The 13,438-nt window shown below is 35.9% G+C and overlaps 1 protein-coding gene across 3 annotated transcripts in view; it reads left to right on the plus strand.

Annotated features, from left to right (window-relative positions):
- NLK (nemo like kinase) overlaps positions 1–13,438 on the plus strand; it is a 158,776-nt gene that overhangs the window by 81,747 nt on the left and 63,591 nt on the right. For all 3 annotated transcript variants that reach the window (XR_001888532.1, XR_001888531.1, XM_017888902.1), the window contains exon 3: positions 7,658–7,713. Coding sequence is in view for 1 of the 3 variants with exons in the window: in XM_017888902.1 (XP_017744391.1) it covers positions 7,658–7,713 (56 nt within the window). In the remaining 2 variants the exon portion in view is untranslated. The remainder of the gene's footprint in view (positions 1–7,657; positions 7,714–13,438) is intronic.

Genomic DNA, 13,438 nt, shown 5'->3' on the forward strand with positions numbered 1-13,438 from the left:
AAATTACACTATGAATTATATGACATGCACAAGCTCTAAACCTCAAATCAGCAGTTTCACATTGGCTTCTGGAATGTGGTGTGCACTCTCATTTGTCAGTCTGAATGTCTTTTTTAATTCTAAGAATACAAGCTATTAAATATGTTTAAAGCCCATAGAAAAGGACCATGTATTTGTAGGGAAAATAGGTTCTTAATAGAAACCACAACCAAGGTTTTTATTGAGGTGCTTGGAAACCTGAGACAAATTGGACCCTTTTTGTGACTGAACAGTGAGTAAGTGTAAGTGAATTCAAGTGAATTCTAAGATTGATTGATTGACAGATAAATATTGATTGATGCAGAGCAAATATTGATATTTAGCCAAGGAATAATACTAATATTCAACACAAAAATAGAGTGTAGTGATTTATGTAGTGAGTGATTTAAGTGGAAATAATTGACCCTTGATTTTAAGTGCTTTATCTTTATCTCGTAATATTTTAAATCAGAGATTAAGTTAGAGATGTGGGAAACAGTTTCTCCTTTAAAAACAGTACATCCCTTAAGTTAACATAGGCTAGCTTATTTTTGGCTGTGTTTAGAGATGTGAAGACTTACAGACAAATAGACTCGTTGTGTTTTGACAGAGCTTCCCTTCAACTAATCCTGAATTAAAAATTTGGTACATGTAAAATTTACCTGGAGGTTGCCAACATTAGAATATGTTTTCATTTTCATGTGAAAAGAAAAACTGCCTCAAATTCTTTATATAATACTCAACCTATGCTATTTTAATTGCCATAATAAAAACTTATCAGAAAAAAAAATTATGATTTCTTATGAGTCTGAGTGCTTATTTGCACAAAAAACTTGAGAACTTTGGCCAAAAGTTTGGTCTCACTTAAGAAGCAAATTTGCCAAAGTTTGAGGTATTTGTTAAAACTGGAGTACTAAACTTACCGTATGGTTTACTCGAAGCTCCTTGGTTTGACATATTTCATTTTATTGATTATTCCTCTTGAAATTCTCTTGCCTTAATTTTTTTTTAAGGGTATTGCTGTGTTTTAGTCAATTGGAACTGCCTTGCAATGTGCTTGTTTTAATACATTTCAAAATACCACTTGAAGCCGGGGACAATGGCTGCATCTGTAATCCTAGCTACTCAGAAGGCTGAGGTGGTAGGATCACTTGAGTCCAGGAGTTCAAGACCAGCCTGGACAACGTAACGAGACTTCATCTCTAAAGAAGAAAGTTTTTTAAATTAGCTGGATGTGGTGGCACAGATCTGTAGTCTCAGCTATTTGGGAGGCTGAAGCAGGAAGATCTCTTGAGCCAGGAATTCAAGGTTGCAGTGAGTTGTGATCACCCCTGCACTTCAGTCTGGGTACAGAGCAGGACTCCATCTCTAAAAGAAAAACCACAACACAAAACAAAATACCACTTGAGTTACTATTTTACTACCAAATCCTCAGATTTTAGAAATAATTTAGAATAATGTCTAGTTCTTTATTTCTTGACCTTACCTTAGTGTGTCACTTCAATATCAAAGAGTGCAGACCTTCTTTCATTGTCAGAGACTCAAGTAAAGGTATCCATGATGAAGAAATATCTCAAGGGTGGTATCAGAAATTTGCTTACTAAGGGCCGGGTGCAGTGGCTCATGCTTGTAATCCCAGCACTTTGGGAGGCCAGGGCAGCTGAATCTTTTGAGTCCAGGAGTTCAAGACCAGCCTGGGCAACGTTGCAAAACCCTGTCTCTACAAAAAATAAAAAATTAGCTGGGTTCGGTGGCACACGCCTATAGTCCCAGCTACTCAGGAGGCTGAGGTGGGAGGATCACTTGAGCCTGTGAGGCAGAGGTTGCAGTGAGCCAAGATCACGACACTGCCTGGGCACAGAGCGAGATACCATCTCCAAAAAAAAAAAAAAAAAAAAAAAAGACAAAAAAGAAATTTGCTTACTAATGATGTCAATGGCTTACTATATTCAGACCAACCTTGGCCTCTTCTATAAAGGAAGGGTGGTATAATAAACTGCTGTTTGTCTAGTTGGTATTTTTGCTCAAGACTCATTCCTAATAACTAATTAAGTTACAAAGACAGTGTCAAAGGGAGCAGTGTAAGAAAAATAAACTGAATTTGTGAAAATCGCATCAATTAAAACATACAAGCAATTCTAATATAGTTTCTAAGAGCTGTGCTTTAAAGTCAGAACTAGGTTTGAATTTTGGTTCTACTGTTTTTTACTGTTGCATCTTGGACGTTAACTTTTCCAAGCTTTAAGTTTTTTCATTTTTGAAGCAGGCATGGTAAAAGCAGAAATAACTGTATATGAATGTTGCAGAAATTAAAATTTTTTAATGCATATAAATCTGCTCAACACACACACAACCACTATTTGGAGCTGCTGAGCTCTAGCATAGAAGAGTGCCTGTGACATCTGTGAAAGTGTTTAAAAGTGAGGCACATAGTTGAAGATGGCACAGCACCACTATTTTATATATAATGGATCTCTGCTATCTCTGAGATCTATTTCCAAAAGGATCTCAGGGCCAGCATACCTAGTATGTGTGGAATGCCAGTCTAAGAGACAACTGGTATTTGATCTAGTTAAGGCAGCAAATGTTTATTTATTGTGTCCTATGTAAGGAGTGCAGTGCTAGGTCATGTGGAAGATACAATAAAGACTTAAAACACTTCGTTTTTGAAGAGGTGTGTTTAATATTGCTGTGTGTCAGGAGATATGCTAGATGCTTTACATATATTAATTAATTTACTCCTTAAAAATCTTGTCAGATAGAGCTTGTTAACCTTTGTGGAGGAGGAACCAAAGGCTTGGAGTTACGTAACTTGCCCAACGTTAAGGTGGCACAGACTGGACTGTAAATCTGTCTTGCTGTAGAACCCATATACATTAATTCAGTAAACATTTGTTATGCACATCCTATATGCCTAAACTACATTAGCTTCTGGTGTCTTTATCTTCAAATAGTTGAAATTATTTTCATAATGTGATAACTACTATGATAAAAGTACTATGGGAGCGTTGCCTCCCTGGTTAAACATTAAGCCAGGACAGCTGTGTGCATAGCAAAGCTCTGGACAACCAAAACCTAGAAATGTATTTCTACATTTCTAGGTTTTGAAATGTAGAGGGGTGCCTTAAAACACAGGTTCGTGGTTCTTACCTTACACCTACTAAGTTGTAATCTCTGGGATTGAGGCCAGGTATCTGATTTTTTAAAGCTTCTCGGGTGTCAGGCGAGTACCATAATATTAAGAAGAGAGAAAAATTGTTGTAAACTTAGAAACTCAAAGATGCGTCAAACACAGAGAAGAAAAATCTTAATATGAGCCTTTTGAGAACAAGATTTGATTGAAGCAGAAAGGAATGTCATGACAAAAATGGCATTTAGAAAGATTTTGGTCATTGTAGGAAGGTTGGATTTTAATTTGGATGGCTTTTTATGTGTCAAAGAATAGTAACAAAGCCTGAGAGGCTTTGGATTTTCTTTTGAAAGGAACCTTCAAAGTCACTGTATCAATTTCATTGATTTCAGGTGATCTGACTGAATTTTTACACACATACACACACACATCTAAGTAGCTACTTCGCCATCTTGAAGAACACATTCACCTTGATGAAGTAACTTCGGAAACAGAAATGGATTTAGCTTTCTAAAAATTGGTGTTTAGGCTTATTACTAGTATCTATCTGAGCTTTTGTAAAATCTGGCAGAATCTTCTGTCTACCCACCTATGCATTTGTGCTTGTGTGTATATACATGCATAGTTATCATATGATCAGCAGGGAAGGTGATGATTTAGGTTTTTTGGATCTTTGAGATGAAAGCTATGAATCCTCTCAGAAAAATGCACATATATACAATTTTAATGTCATTTTAGGCTTTCATTTGTCCTCTAAAGCCCATTTAGAACCCCCTTAGGGTCTGTTGATTCCTGCCAAGAGCCCCTGTGACACAAGTCTTGGACGTTTTTCTTGTCTTTAGACAGTAACAGTAAGTACACAGTAGGCAGCCATTCTACTTGAAGAGTGAGTGAGTGAATGAAAGTGACAGAAAAAAGGAAATCTAAGGGCCTGGAATGATAACTTCTGTGATCTCTCTCTTGGGGTTACTTTTTGTTGTCCTAGCTCTGGAGTGCTCCAGAGAGGGCTAGAATGAGACAAATGAATCTTTGGTGACAGAAGTAAAAACAGTGCCAGGATGGGTTTTGACTGAAAAAAGGGCAAATGGGCCGGGTGCAGTGACTCATGCCTGTAATCCCAGCACCTTTGGAGGCCGAGGTGGGTGGATCATGAGGTCAGGAGTTCGATATCAGCCTGGCCAACATGGTCAAACCCCCTCTCTACTAAAAATATAAAAATTAGCTGGGCGTGGTGGTGCATGCCTATAGTCCCAACTACCTGGGAGGCTGAGGCAGGAGAATCGCTTGAATCCAGGAGGCAGAGGTTGCAGTGAGCCGCGGTCATGCCACTGCCCTCCAGCCTGGGCAACAGAGCAAGACTCCTGTCTCAAAAAAAAAAAAAAAGCAAAGCAAAGGAGCTAAAATGCCTAATTTCTTAACCTGGGTGGTATTTACACGGAAATATGTGTGTATATAAAAATTCATCAAGTTACAGTCAGGATTTGTATACCTTATGCTACAACTCTATAAAAAAAAAATAATAATAATATAGTCTCTACCATAAAAAACTTAGAATCTAGAATCTATTGTGGGGAGAGAGTGAGAAAAGAGTAGCTCCTTTGCTAAATGGGATTCAACTGTGTTCCTTATAGGTGTCTTATTCTTGTCTTTGAGTCTTTGGCAGAGTAGAAACTCAATAAATGTTGATTCTATGAATGAACAGATAAATTTCTTGTCTTTATAGTTAGGATTGAGATTATTCACAGCAATTAATTATTTTATTGATAAAGGGCTGACTGAAATGAAGCTATTTTCTTATGTAACCAGTTTATAGTGAATCTTCTAACATCATGGAGGTTGAAGTCCTAAAAAGCAGCTAACATAATGAGCTTTTATGTTTCTTAAAAGATTTGTGAAATGTGCAGAGACACTGTTAAGAAATGTGTTTGGCAATGACTATCATTTAAAGACATAACTTTAATTCATGTTTTAATTAGACAAGTCTACTTGAGTTTTTTTGTATTTGAAATCCTTTGAAGAGTGTGGTATTTGAGGATGTTTCAACTCTTTACAAGCCAAAGTCTTTACAAGCGTCCACCTATTTATATCTTAAGGCTAATCTCATGTACTTTATTCCCTCAAATATTAGTGGGGTTTATAGAGGATCTCCAGCTATTTAAATGAAGCCTGGAGTTTCGAACTCTGCCACTATACCTTCTCACTTACTCATTTACGTGCTTTTGAGATTCCTAGATCATTACTGATCTAAATACTGTTTTTACCACCTAGAAGCACTGTAGAATGCCATCCTCTGATAAACATTTTGGAGTAGAAAGAGCAAGAGGATAAAACAACAGGCGTTTAAAAAAATTCCAGGCATAGTTTTAAATATTGTACCTTTCGAACTAACAGTCACAGCTAAATGCTGTAGTGCAAATGTCTATCCCTATTTTATATGGCTTTTTTACAAAAGGCCTCATCAAATATGGAGTAAGAAAGCATCATTCTTCTCTATCAAGGTTTAAAATGTATGGTTGTCACTTTCTTCTAGATAACCTCTAATTATAGCAGATAGATTTGAAGTGTAAAATAGCTTTGTATAATGGACACTGTCACTCATTGCATTCTGTTTCCTCCTTAGACAGGATGTGTGTTGCTCAGATACAGAGTTTAGAGTCCGAAAGATGTAAAGTAAAACACTAATTTCTAACTGCCTTCCTCGTTGTCAGATATTCATGTTAAAAATTGTTCTGGTACATAATGAGAAATTTATGTGAATTTATTGGTTTAAAAAATATAGCTGGCTAATTATAGGTTTAAAAATACATAGAAATGAAATAATATATCTGTCATATGAAAAAAATTACTCTTCAAAGAAACTGGAAAATCTCTTATTTTCTGTTTATACACCAGAATTCTAAAATATAAACATTAATTCAAAGGAAAAGATAGAATTCCTTATAAAAAGAGCAATCTAAACTATTTAAAACCTCTAACTGGCTTTAAAGTGAGGAAGAATTTTTCATTACAAGAGGCTTAATGCATAAATAAATTTTTGCTAAAATTTATAGTGCAGAAATGCTTGACGGAAACAAGAATAACCTTTAAAATGAACCAGGTTTCTTTCACACATACATTGCAAGAGGAAACGAAAAAGAAATGATGGAGAAACCTTTAGATTATCAATCGTACTATGTGAATCTTATTTAGCTCTTGATTTAGACTAACAAACTGCTTTTTAATATGAGAAAATAGGAAATTTGAGAACTGGATATTTGATGATGTTTTTAAACATTTACATTTTAGATTTGATCATTGTAATTTTAAACTTTTTTTTATTAGAGATACTGATTATGACTGAAATAAGTTTGGTATATGCTTGAGAATTATATAGGGAGAGTAAAGGATAGAGATGAAATAAAAATGTTCATGTGTGTGAATAACTGAGGCCAGGTATTGATTACATGGGTATTCTTTATACTATTCTGCCCACTTTTATATGTTTGAAGTTCTCTATAATAAAAAAAAAATTTAAGCTACAGATCATAAAATTTTAACTAGTACCACACAATTTATTTCCTGTTAAGTAGTTTCTTCCATGTCCTTTGAACTTAGTATTTCTCATTAGCTTAGCAAGACAGCTGGGAGGGGATTTGTTTGTTATGTTTTGAAGGCAGAAGTTACACGGGTACTACGCTGCTTTTATAAAGGACTTGCGTCGTAGTGTCTTTTTTCCTCACCCTAGTGACTTCTTACAAAAATCTTGGAATAAAATCGAAAATGCTTAGTGTGATTTAAAGAGACTTTGTGTAGTGTATTTCATACCTTCCTCTTCTACTTTGTTAGTCCATTTTCTTCCTACCCTCTATATTCCATAAGCACTGGATTTTCTGTTTCTAAAATCTGCCTCAGTGTCTTTACACTGTCTGCCCGTCGACCAACTCCTACTCAGCCTTCAAATTCTAGAGTAGTGTTACCCAGGGAAGCTTTTTCTCTCTACCCTTCTTTACATTTTTCCTCCAGAGTAATAGATGTTGTAATTACATATCTGTAACTATTTGTTTGTTTAGTGCTTACCTCTTCTGTAGTTGTGAGAGCAGGGATGATGCCTATTTTGTTCAACAGGATAACCTAAAAGCTTAGTGCTTGACAGGTAGAATGCACATAGTAAGGGTTTGTTGAACAGAAGAATAAAGGAATGAATGATAGATGTGGCTCCTCACACTCTTAGAGTAACATTGATTCTTTAAAATAGGACGTTTATTTAAAAAACTCTCCTGTGCAGGGATTTTGGTAGCGTGTGGTGTAATCCAATTGCCTCTGTCATTTTGTAAGTCTTTTGGATAGTAAGTTTACAAATCCATCTTAATGTTTAGGACTGTGTTTCTTGACAGATGAACTAATTTTCAGTGGGCAATTGTAACTAAGCTTTAAATCATTAAAGAGTTGTTAGTATTTACTTGCTTTTATGTTGAATTTTGTTTCCTTTTTAGTTCTCTAAATTTGACTTTTTTTTTTTCCTTTTCTCAGGTACTCTCTGCCCTTGACATACTCCAACCTCCACACATTGACTATTTTGAAGAAATGTATCCTAACCAGGGAATGTGAAAGAAGGGGACAATTTTTAAAATTAATTTGTTCTTCTAGCACCTTTTGGGGTTCATGCCTTCAAGTATTTTAAATCTCATCCTTGCAGAAGTGATTGAGTACCTGGAACCAGGTAATTTTGAAATCCTAAGTGTCTGGTAGAGCTCAATATTATCAACATATTCTATGTAGTGATGCCACAGAACAGAACATCTGAACAGATATTTAATCCCCACACAGCCTTATGAGATAGATTATTACCATCCCCATTTTGCAGATGAAACCATTGAGGCAGCTTTGTTGTAGTAGAACCCAGGGAAGTGCTTTTACCACTATGCAACAGCTGCCTGTCAGTTAAGAGAGTAATACTGCCCTTTCTTATAACACTTGGGGTAAGATAAAAAATTATAGAATTAATGTAAGTTAAGTTGTCTTATGTCCCTTAGAATGGTGGTGGTGGTAGTGGTGATATTGACCTAGTAGCCATTACTTATATAGTTTTTATCAGATGCCAGGCATAATTCTAAGCTCTTTACACATATGTTTAATTTAATCCTACAAACATCCTCTGGGGAAGGTATTATGATTATTCCCATGTTACAGAAGAGGAAATTGAGGCACAAAAGGTAAGAAATTGACCAAGATCACAGAGCTAGTAAGTGTGGGGATGGAGATTTGGTTCCAGGTATTCTGACTATGTAGTCTTGCTTTCAGCCCTTACCTATGTGATTCTCAGGATAGAGCCCTTAACGTTCTCCTGTTACTACTGTTAATGTTTAAAAATAGTATGTTAGACATTGTGAATAATAATGAACTATAAAATAATGATAAAATAATGCCTGGTGATAGCTCCATGGTAACAATAAAATAATGCATGGTAATAGCTCCTGGGACTGTGCATGAAAAAAACTGAGACATAAGTTAACCTCACTGACATTCCTGGGCAAAGTGTCACCAGTTTCCATTCCGCATTTAACTTGGTAAAGCTTTAAATAAAAGACAGGAAATCCTAAGTCATTGATTTTGGTAAGCTCGTGATAATGCAGTTTATTTAAACTCTAGGCTTTTGTATTAATACTTTAGACCTATGACTCAGAATGGAAACCCATGTAATAGTGAGATACTTTTTCTGATTCACCAGTGAGGTAATGAAAATCTCATTCTTACACAGAGGGTAGGTAATTCCATATGAGGTTGTTATCTTTGATAACTTCCTGAGAAAATAGGAACAATTAAGAGCTTCCCAAGATAACTAAGCTGGCTAAGGATTTGGGAAACCTTATATGGTAATAGAATTGTCACTGATCAACACTGCTGGGATGTTTTGATCTTTCAAACCAAAAGCTCTTGAATGCTAGTCAGTCCTCCATAGATGTGAGACTGCATCCATGAATGGAAAATATTTGAAAAAAAATAATAATAATAAATAAAAAGTAATATGGCTGGGCACAGTGGCTCACACTTGTAATCCCAGCACTTTGGGAGGCTGAGGCAGGGTGGGCAGATCGCTTGAGCCCAGGAGTTGGAGACCAGCCTGGGAAACATAGCAAGGCCTTGTCTCTACCAAAATTACAAAAAAAAAAAAAGAAAATTTGCTGGGTGTAGTGGCACATGCCTGTAGTCCCAGCCACTCGAGAGGCTGAGGCAGAAGGATCAGCTGAGCCCAGGAGGTCTGTTATTCTCATGGTTACAGTTTATTATAGCAAAAAAGATACAGACTAAAATCAAGAAAGGAAAACAATTTAGAGAGTCTGGCATGAAGTTCCATTTGTCCTTTCCCAATGTAGTTGCATGGACAGTGCTTAATTCTCCCAGCAATGATATATGACAACATGGGCAAGTGTTCCCAACCAGGGAAGTTTACCTGAGCCTTGGTGTTCAGGGTTTTTACTGTGGGTCAGTCATATAGGCATGAAGCACCCATGTGAGTGACCTTAGCTGCTCAGTCTCCAGCCCTCCTTTTTCCCTTCCCCTCCAGAGGTCAAACTAATACAGCATAGCCCAAGGTCCAGGCAAAGACAGGTATTCACCATGTATCATATTGTTAACATAAACTATCTGGCATGGCCAAAGCCCCAGGTATACTAAGATACTATTATCAGGTGGATATTGCAGTGACCTAAGGTTATTTCCCAAAAGTCCGGGGCCAGTCTTGGAGACTTTTGGAATGGGCAGGGTTTGGACAGCCCAGGTCTGCTGAGTTAACCCTTTACTGCACATAGGCCATATGTGAGGAAAGAATGTTTCTATGTAAGTTAATTGGTGAATATGGATATATTGAATAAAAGCCCAATATATTTAGGTTCTCTTCATTGAACACTTAGTTAATTCATTATATCCATTTTTTACCTTATAGTTCAGGCACATATTGTTTATATCAGGCATTAATTTTGGTACTTGGTTTGAAAACTGTGCATGTGCTTCTGTAAGATAAGAGTTCTCAATCACTTATTATTATTGGCCATAATTTAATTGAGTCTAGGAGATGTTTGATTCATCATTATTTCAGATAACAGAGGGAAAGTTAGCATAGTTATGGTTTAAAACCATGAGCAATATAGGTGGCTTAGTAGCTGTTGGTAGCAAATTTCAATCCATTTCATCAGTTAGAATGTTTCTTTGAAATTTTCCTCCTCAAAATTGTTCATAGATGTTTAAGTAAAGAGTCTTTGTCATAAAATATTCATGGAACCCTCTGGTATACCATTTACTTAAATGTTTTACTTTATTTCATCCTATCATATCACTTAATTTTTTAGCTTCAGGTTAAAAATTTGACACATTACTCTCACAGTAATTAACTGACTACAGATGGAAAAATCAAATCTTTCAAACCTAAACTTCAGTAGTCTTCTGTTTTCTGCCTTATAATTCTTAGCTATATGTAGAAGCATGCATAGAAAAAAGGTAAGCGTTTTCCAGTAATGGTGTCGATTGGAAAAAACTGAATCCTTTTAACATAAAAAGGAATCATACCTATAGCAGCCACAGGATTATAAAGACTTTTTAGAAAGGAATGGTTTAGCTTGGAGTACAGGATACTGAAAAGTTGTATTATAGAACAACTATCAAATGAAAATGTAAGAAATACCTTAGTTACGTATATGCTCTGCCTTCGCTGCTGATTCTTTTAGTGTCCTAAATGGGAAAGTTTTCTGTGTCCTTTGTTTTGTTTTGAGACGGAGTTTCACTCTTTGTTGCCCAGGCTGGAATGCAATGGCACAATCTCGGCTTACTCTCCACCTCCTGGATTCAAGAGATTCTCCTGCCTCAGCCTCCCAAGTAGCTGGGATTACAAGTGCATGCCACCATGCCTGGCTAATTTTGTATTTTTAGTACAGACGAGGTTTCACCATGTTGGCCAGGCTGGTCTTGAACTCCTGACCACAGGTGGTCTGCCCGTCTTGGCCTCCAAAAGTGCTGGGATTACAGGCATGAGCCACTGTGCCTGGCCATGTGTCCTATGTTTTGAAAAAAAAAAATTGGCTGTAACAAAAAAAAAAAAAAAAAAAAAAAAAAATTCCTGTTTCCTTACTCTCTTTTTTCTCCTTGAAAAATAAAAAACCTATTACCTAAAACATAAAAATATTAAAGATTAATAGGACCTCAAGTTACTATATGAATTCAGCATACTATATTATCTATGTCAGCAGCTCCCTCTGTAGTGTCTCCGAAATATGGCACACACATTACAAATGGTTTTAGATGTTTTTTAATTTGGAGGATTATTGTGTCTACAGATTTTAGAGTAGGTAATATTTTGAATTTTAAATAAGTGATCCTGGAATTATGCTTTTAAGAAACTATTTTGAGGTCTGTATGAAGTTCTGTTGTTTTAGGCAAGTTCTTAGTATATTGTTATACATCTAATGAGTTTTTTAATACTTAGTTGAATGGGTCAGTACATCGAGTCAAAAATATATATTTATATTAAGTTGTGAGGGAAAATAAATAATCCTAAGTAATTATCCACTGTACATAAAGTACCACATCATTACACTTTTTCTAAGATTAGAAAAGTTGGGATATATATTACATATTCAAGTTTTAATAGACAAATATTTTAAACCAGCAGGCGCTTTTAAACCTAATATAATAGTGAATATAATTTAGAAAATTTGAGTTCTATGTGCATTTTGATATAATCAAATGTAAAGTAAGAGTATCAGTGTATAGTGTCATGCAGTTAATCATGTATTTCCTAAAGAGACTGAAACTGTAATAAAATTATTACATCAGTGCTCCCCAAAATTTAGTGTGGATTTTGAAACACCATGCATTTTTAGATAACTTCTTGAAGCAACAAAAAAAAGTCAATATCTAGACTGTAAGTTTTTGTACATCTGCCTACAGGGTTCAACAGATCTGGGACAGACAAGTCAGATGTGAAAGGAGCAATAACTTCTATCATGACCTCTGTATCTTTTAACTTTTGTCTTCATAGTTTTAATCTATCTAGGAAATATATTATTTAATAATTTTAAAGATTATGTATTTTCTGAACTGATGTTTTAGCTCTTAAAGGATTACATTTTTCATTTTGTACTTTTGAGTTTCTATTTGGAAATCTGTGTGAAAAGAGTTTGGTACTTAATTACTTTGAGCCTACTGAAATTTAAATCAAGAGAAACCAGTTCTAATTGTTTGGTTAGAAAACGGAATTTATTATGCTTCAGTTTGGATTCTGGATGCTCTGCAGTGCACATTTACAGGCCCTTTCCTAGAAAGCACTAGCTACCTACAGGGTTGGAAATAAAAATTTGGTTTGGTTTGGGAAAAGCTTATTTTTGACTTAAAGCATAACTTAGCATTTTATGAAGACGAACATGGGTGGTGTGAGTCTTATATGCTAGAAACAATTACATTCTAAACTCAGTGGAAATGAGAAGTCTAGTGGAGTGTCCGTACACAGTTTGTTGAGATGGTCTCGGATTTTACTTGATGTTCTGGCACAATTATTGTGAGGTTCTCACTCTCAGAAGTGTCACTGTTTGTATGATAGGTTTTGCCTGTGCAGCAGTATTTTAAATAGGAATCTCTTGTCATAAAGACTGAGGAAACCTATGTGTCCATTGCAGCCAGTAAGAGTCTCTAGTGCTTTGAAACAGCTGTATAACCCTCAGGGAATCTTAGGAGTCATTGAAAAACTAAGAACAATGGAAACAAAACGTATATATGCTTATGTAAGTGTACTCTTTCTTCAATAATGGTACTACTAAGGACCAGAAATTTATATCCTGGGAGCTTTGAAGATTCCCATATTGTAAGAACTTCCTGTTCATTTATTCCGTAAACATAAGCATCAACTATGTTTCCAGATTCAGGACATTCTGTCTGTTTTATTCATTGTTACATTACCAGTACTTAGAACAGTGCCTGACATAAAGTAGGTACAAAATAAATATTTGGTAAATGAACCAATAGATGATTTCTGGTCCAGGTTTATAATCTAGTGGAGGATACAGTCACATAAATAATGACAATAATATAGGTTGGAAAGTATAATGATAGAAAAGAACTGGCCAGGCATGGTAGCCCATGCCTGTAATCCCAGCACTTTGGGAGGCCGAGGTAGGTGGATCACCTGAGGTCAGGAGCTCAAGACCTGTCTGACCAACATGGCGAAACCCTGTCTCTACTAAAAATACAAAAATTAGCCGGGTTTGGTGGCGTGTGCCAGTAATCCCAGCTACTCAGGAGGCTGAGGTGGGAGAATCTCTTGAA

The sequence above is a fragment of the Rhinopithecus bieti genome, unplaced genomic scaffold (assembly GCF_001698545.2).
Source record: "Rhinopithecus bieti isolate Rb0 unplaced genomic scaffold, ASM169854v2 scaffold_18477, whole genome shotgun sequence".
NCBI classification, from domain to species: Eukaryota; Metazoa; Chordata; class Mammalia; order Primates; family Cercopithecidae; genus Rhinopithecus; species Rhinopithecus bieti.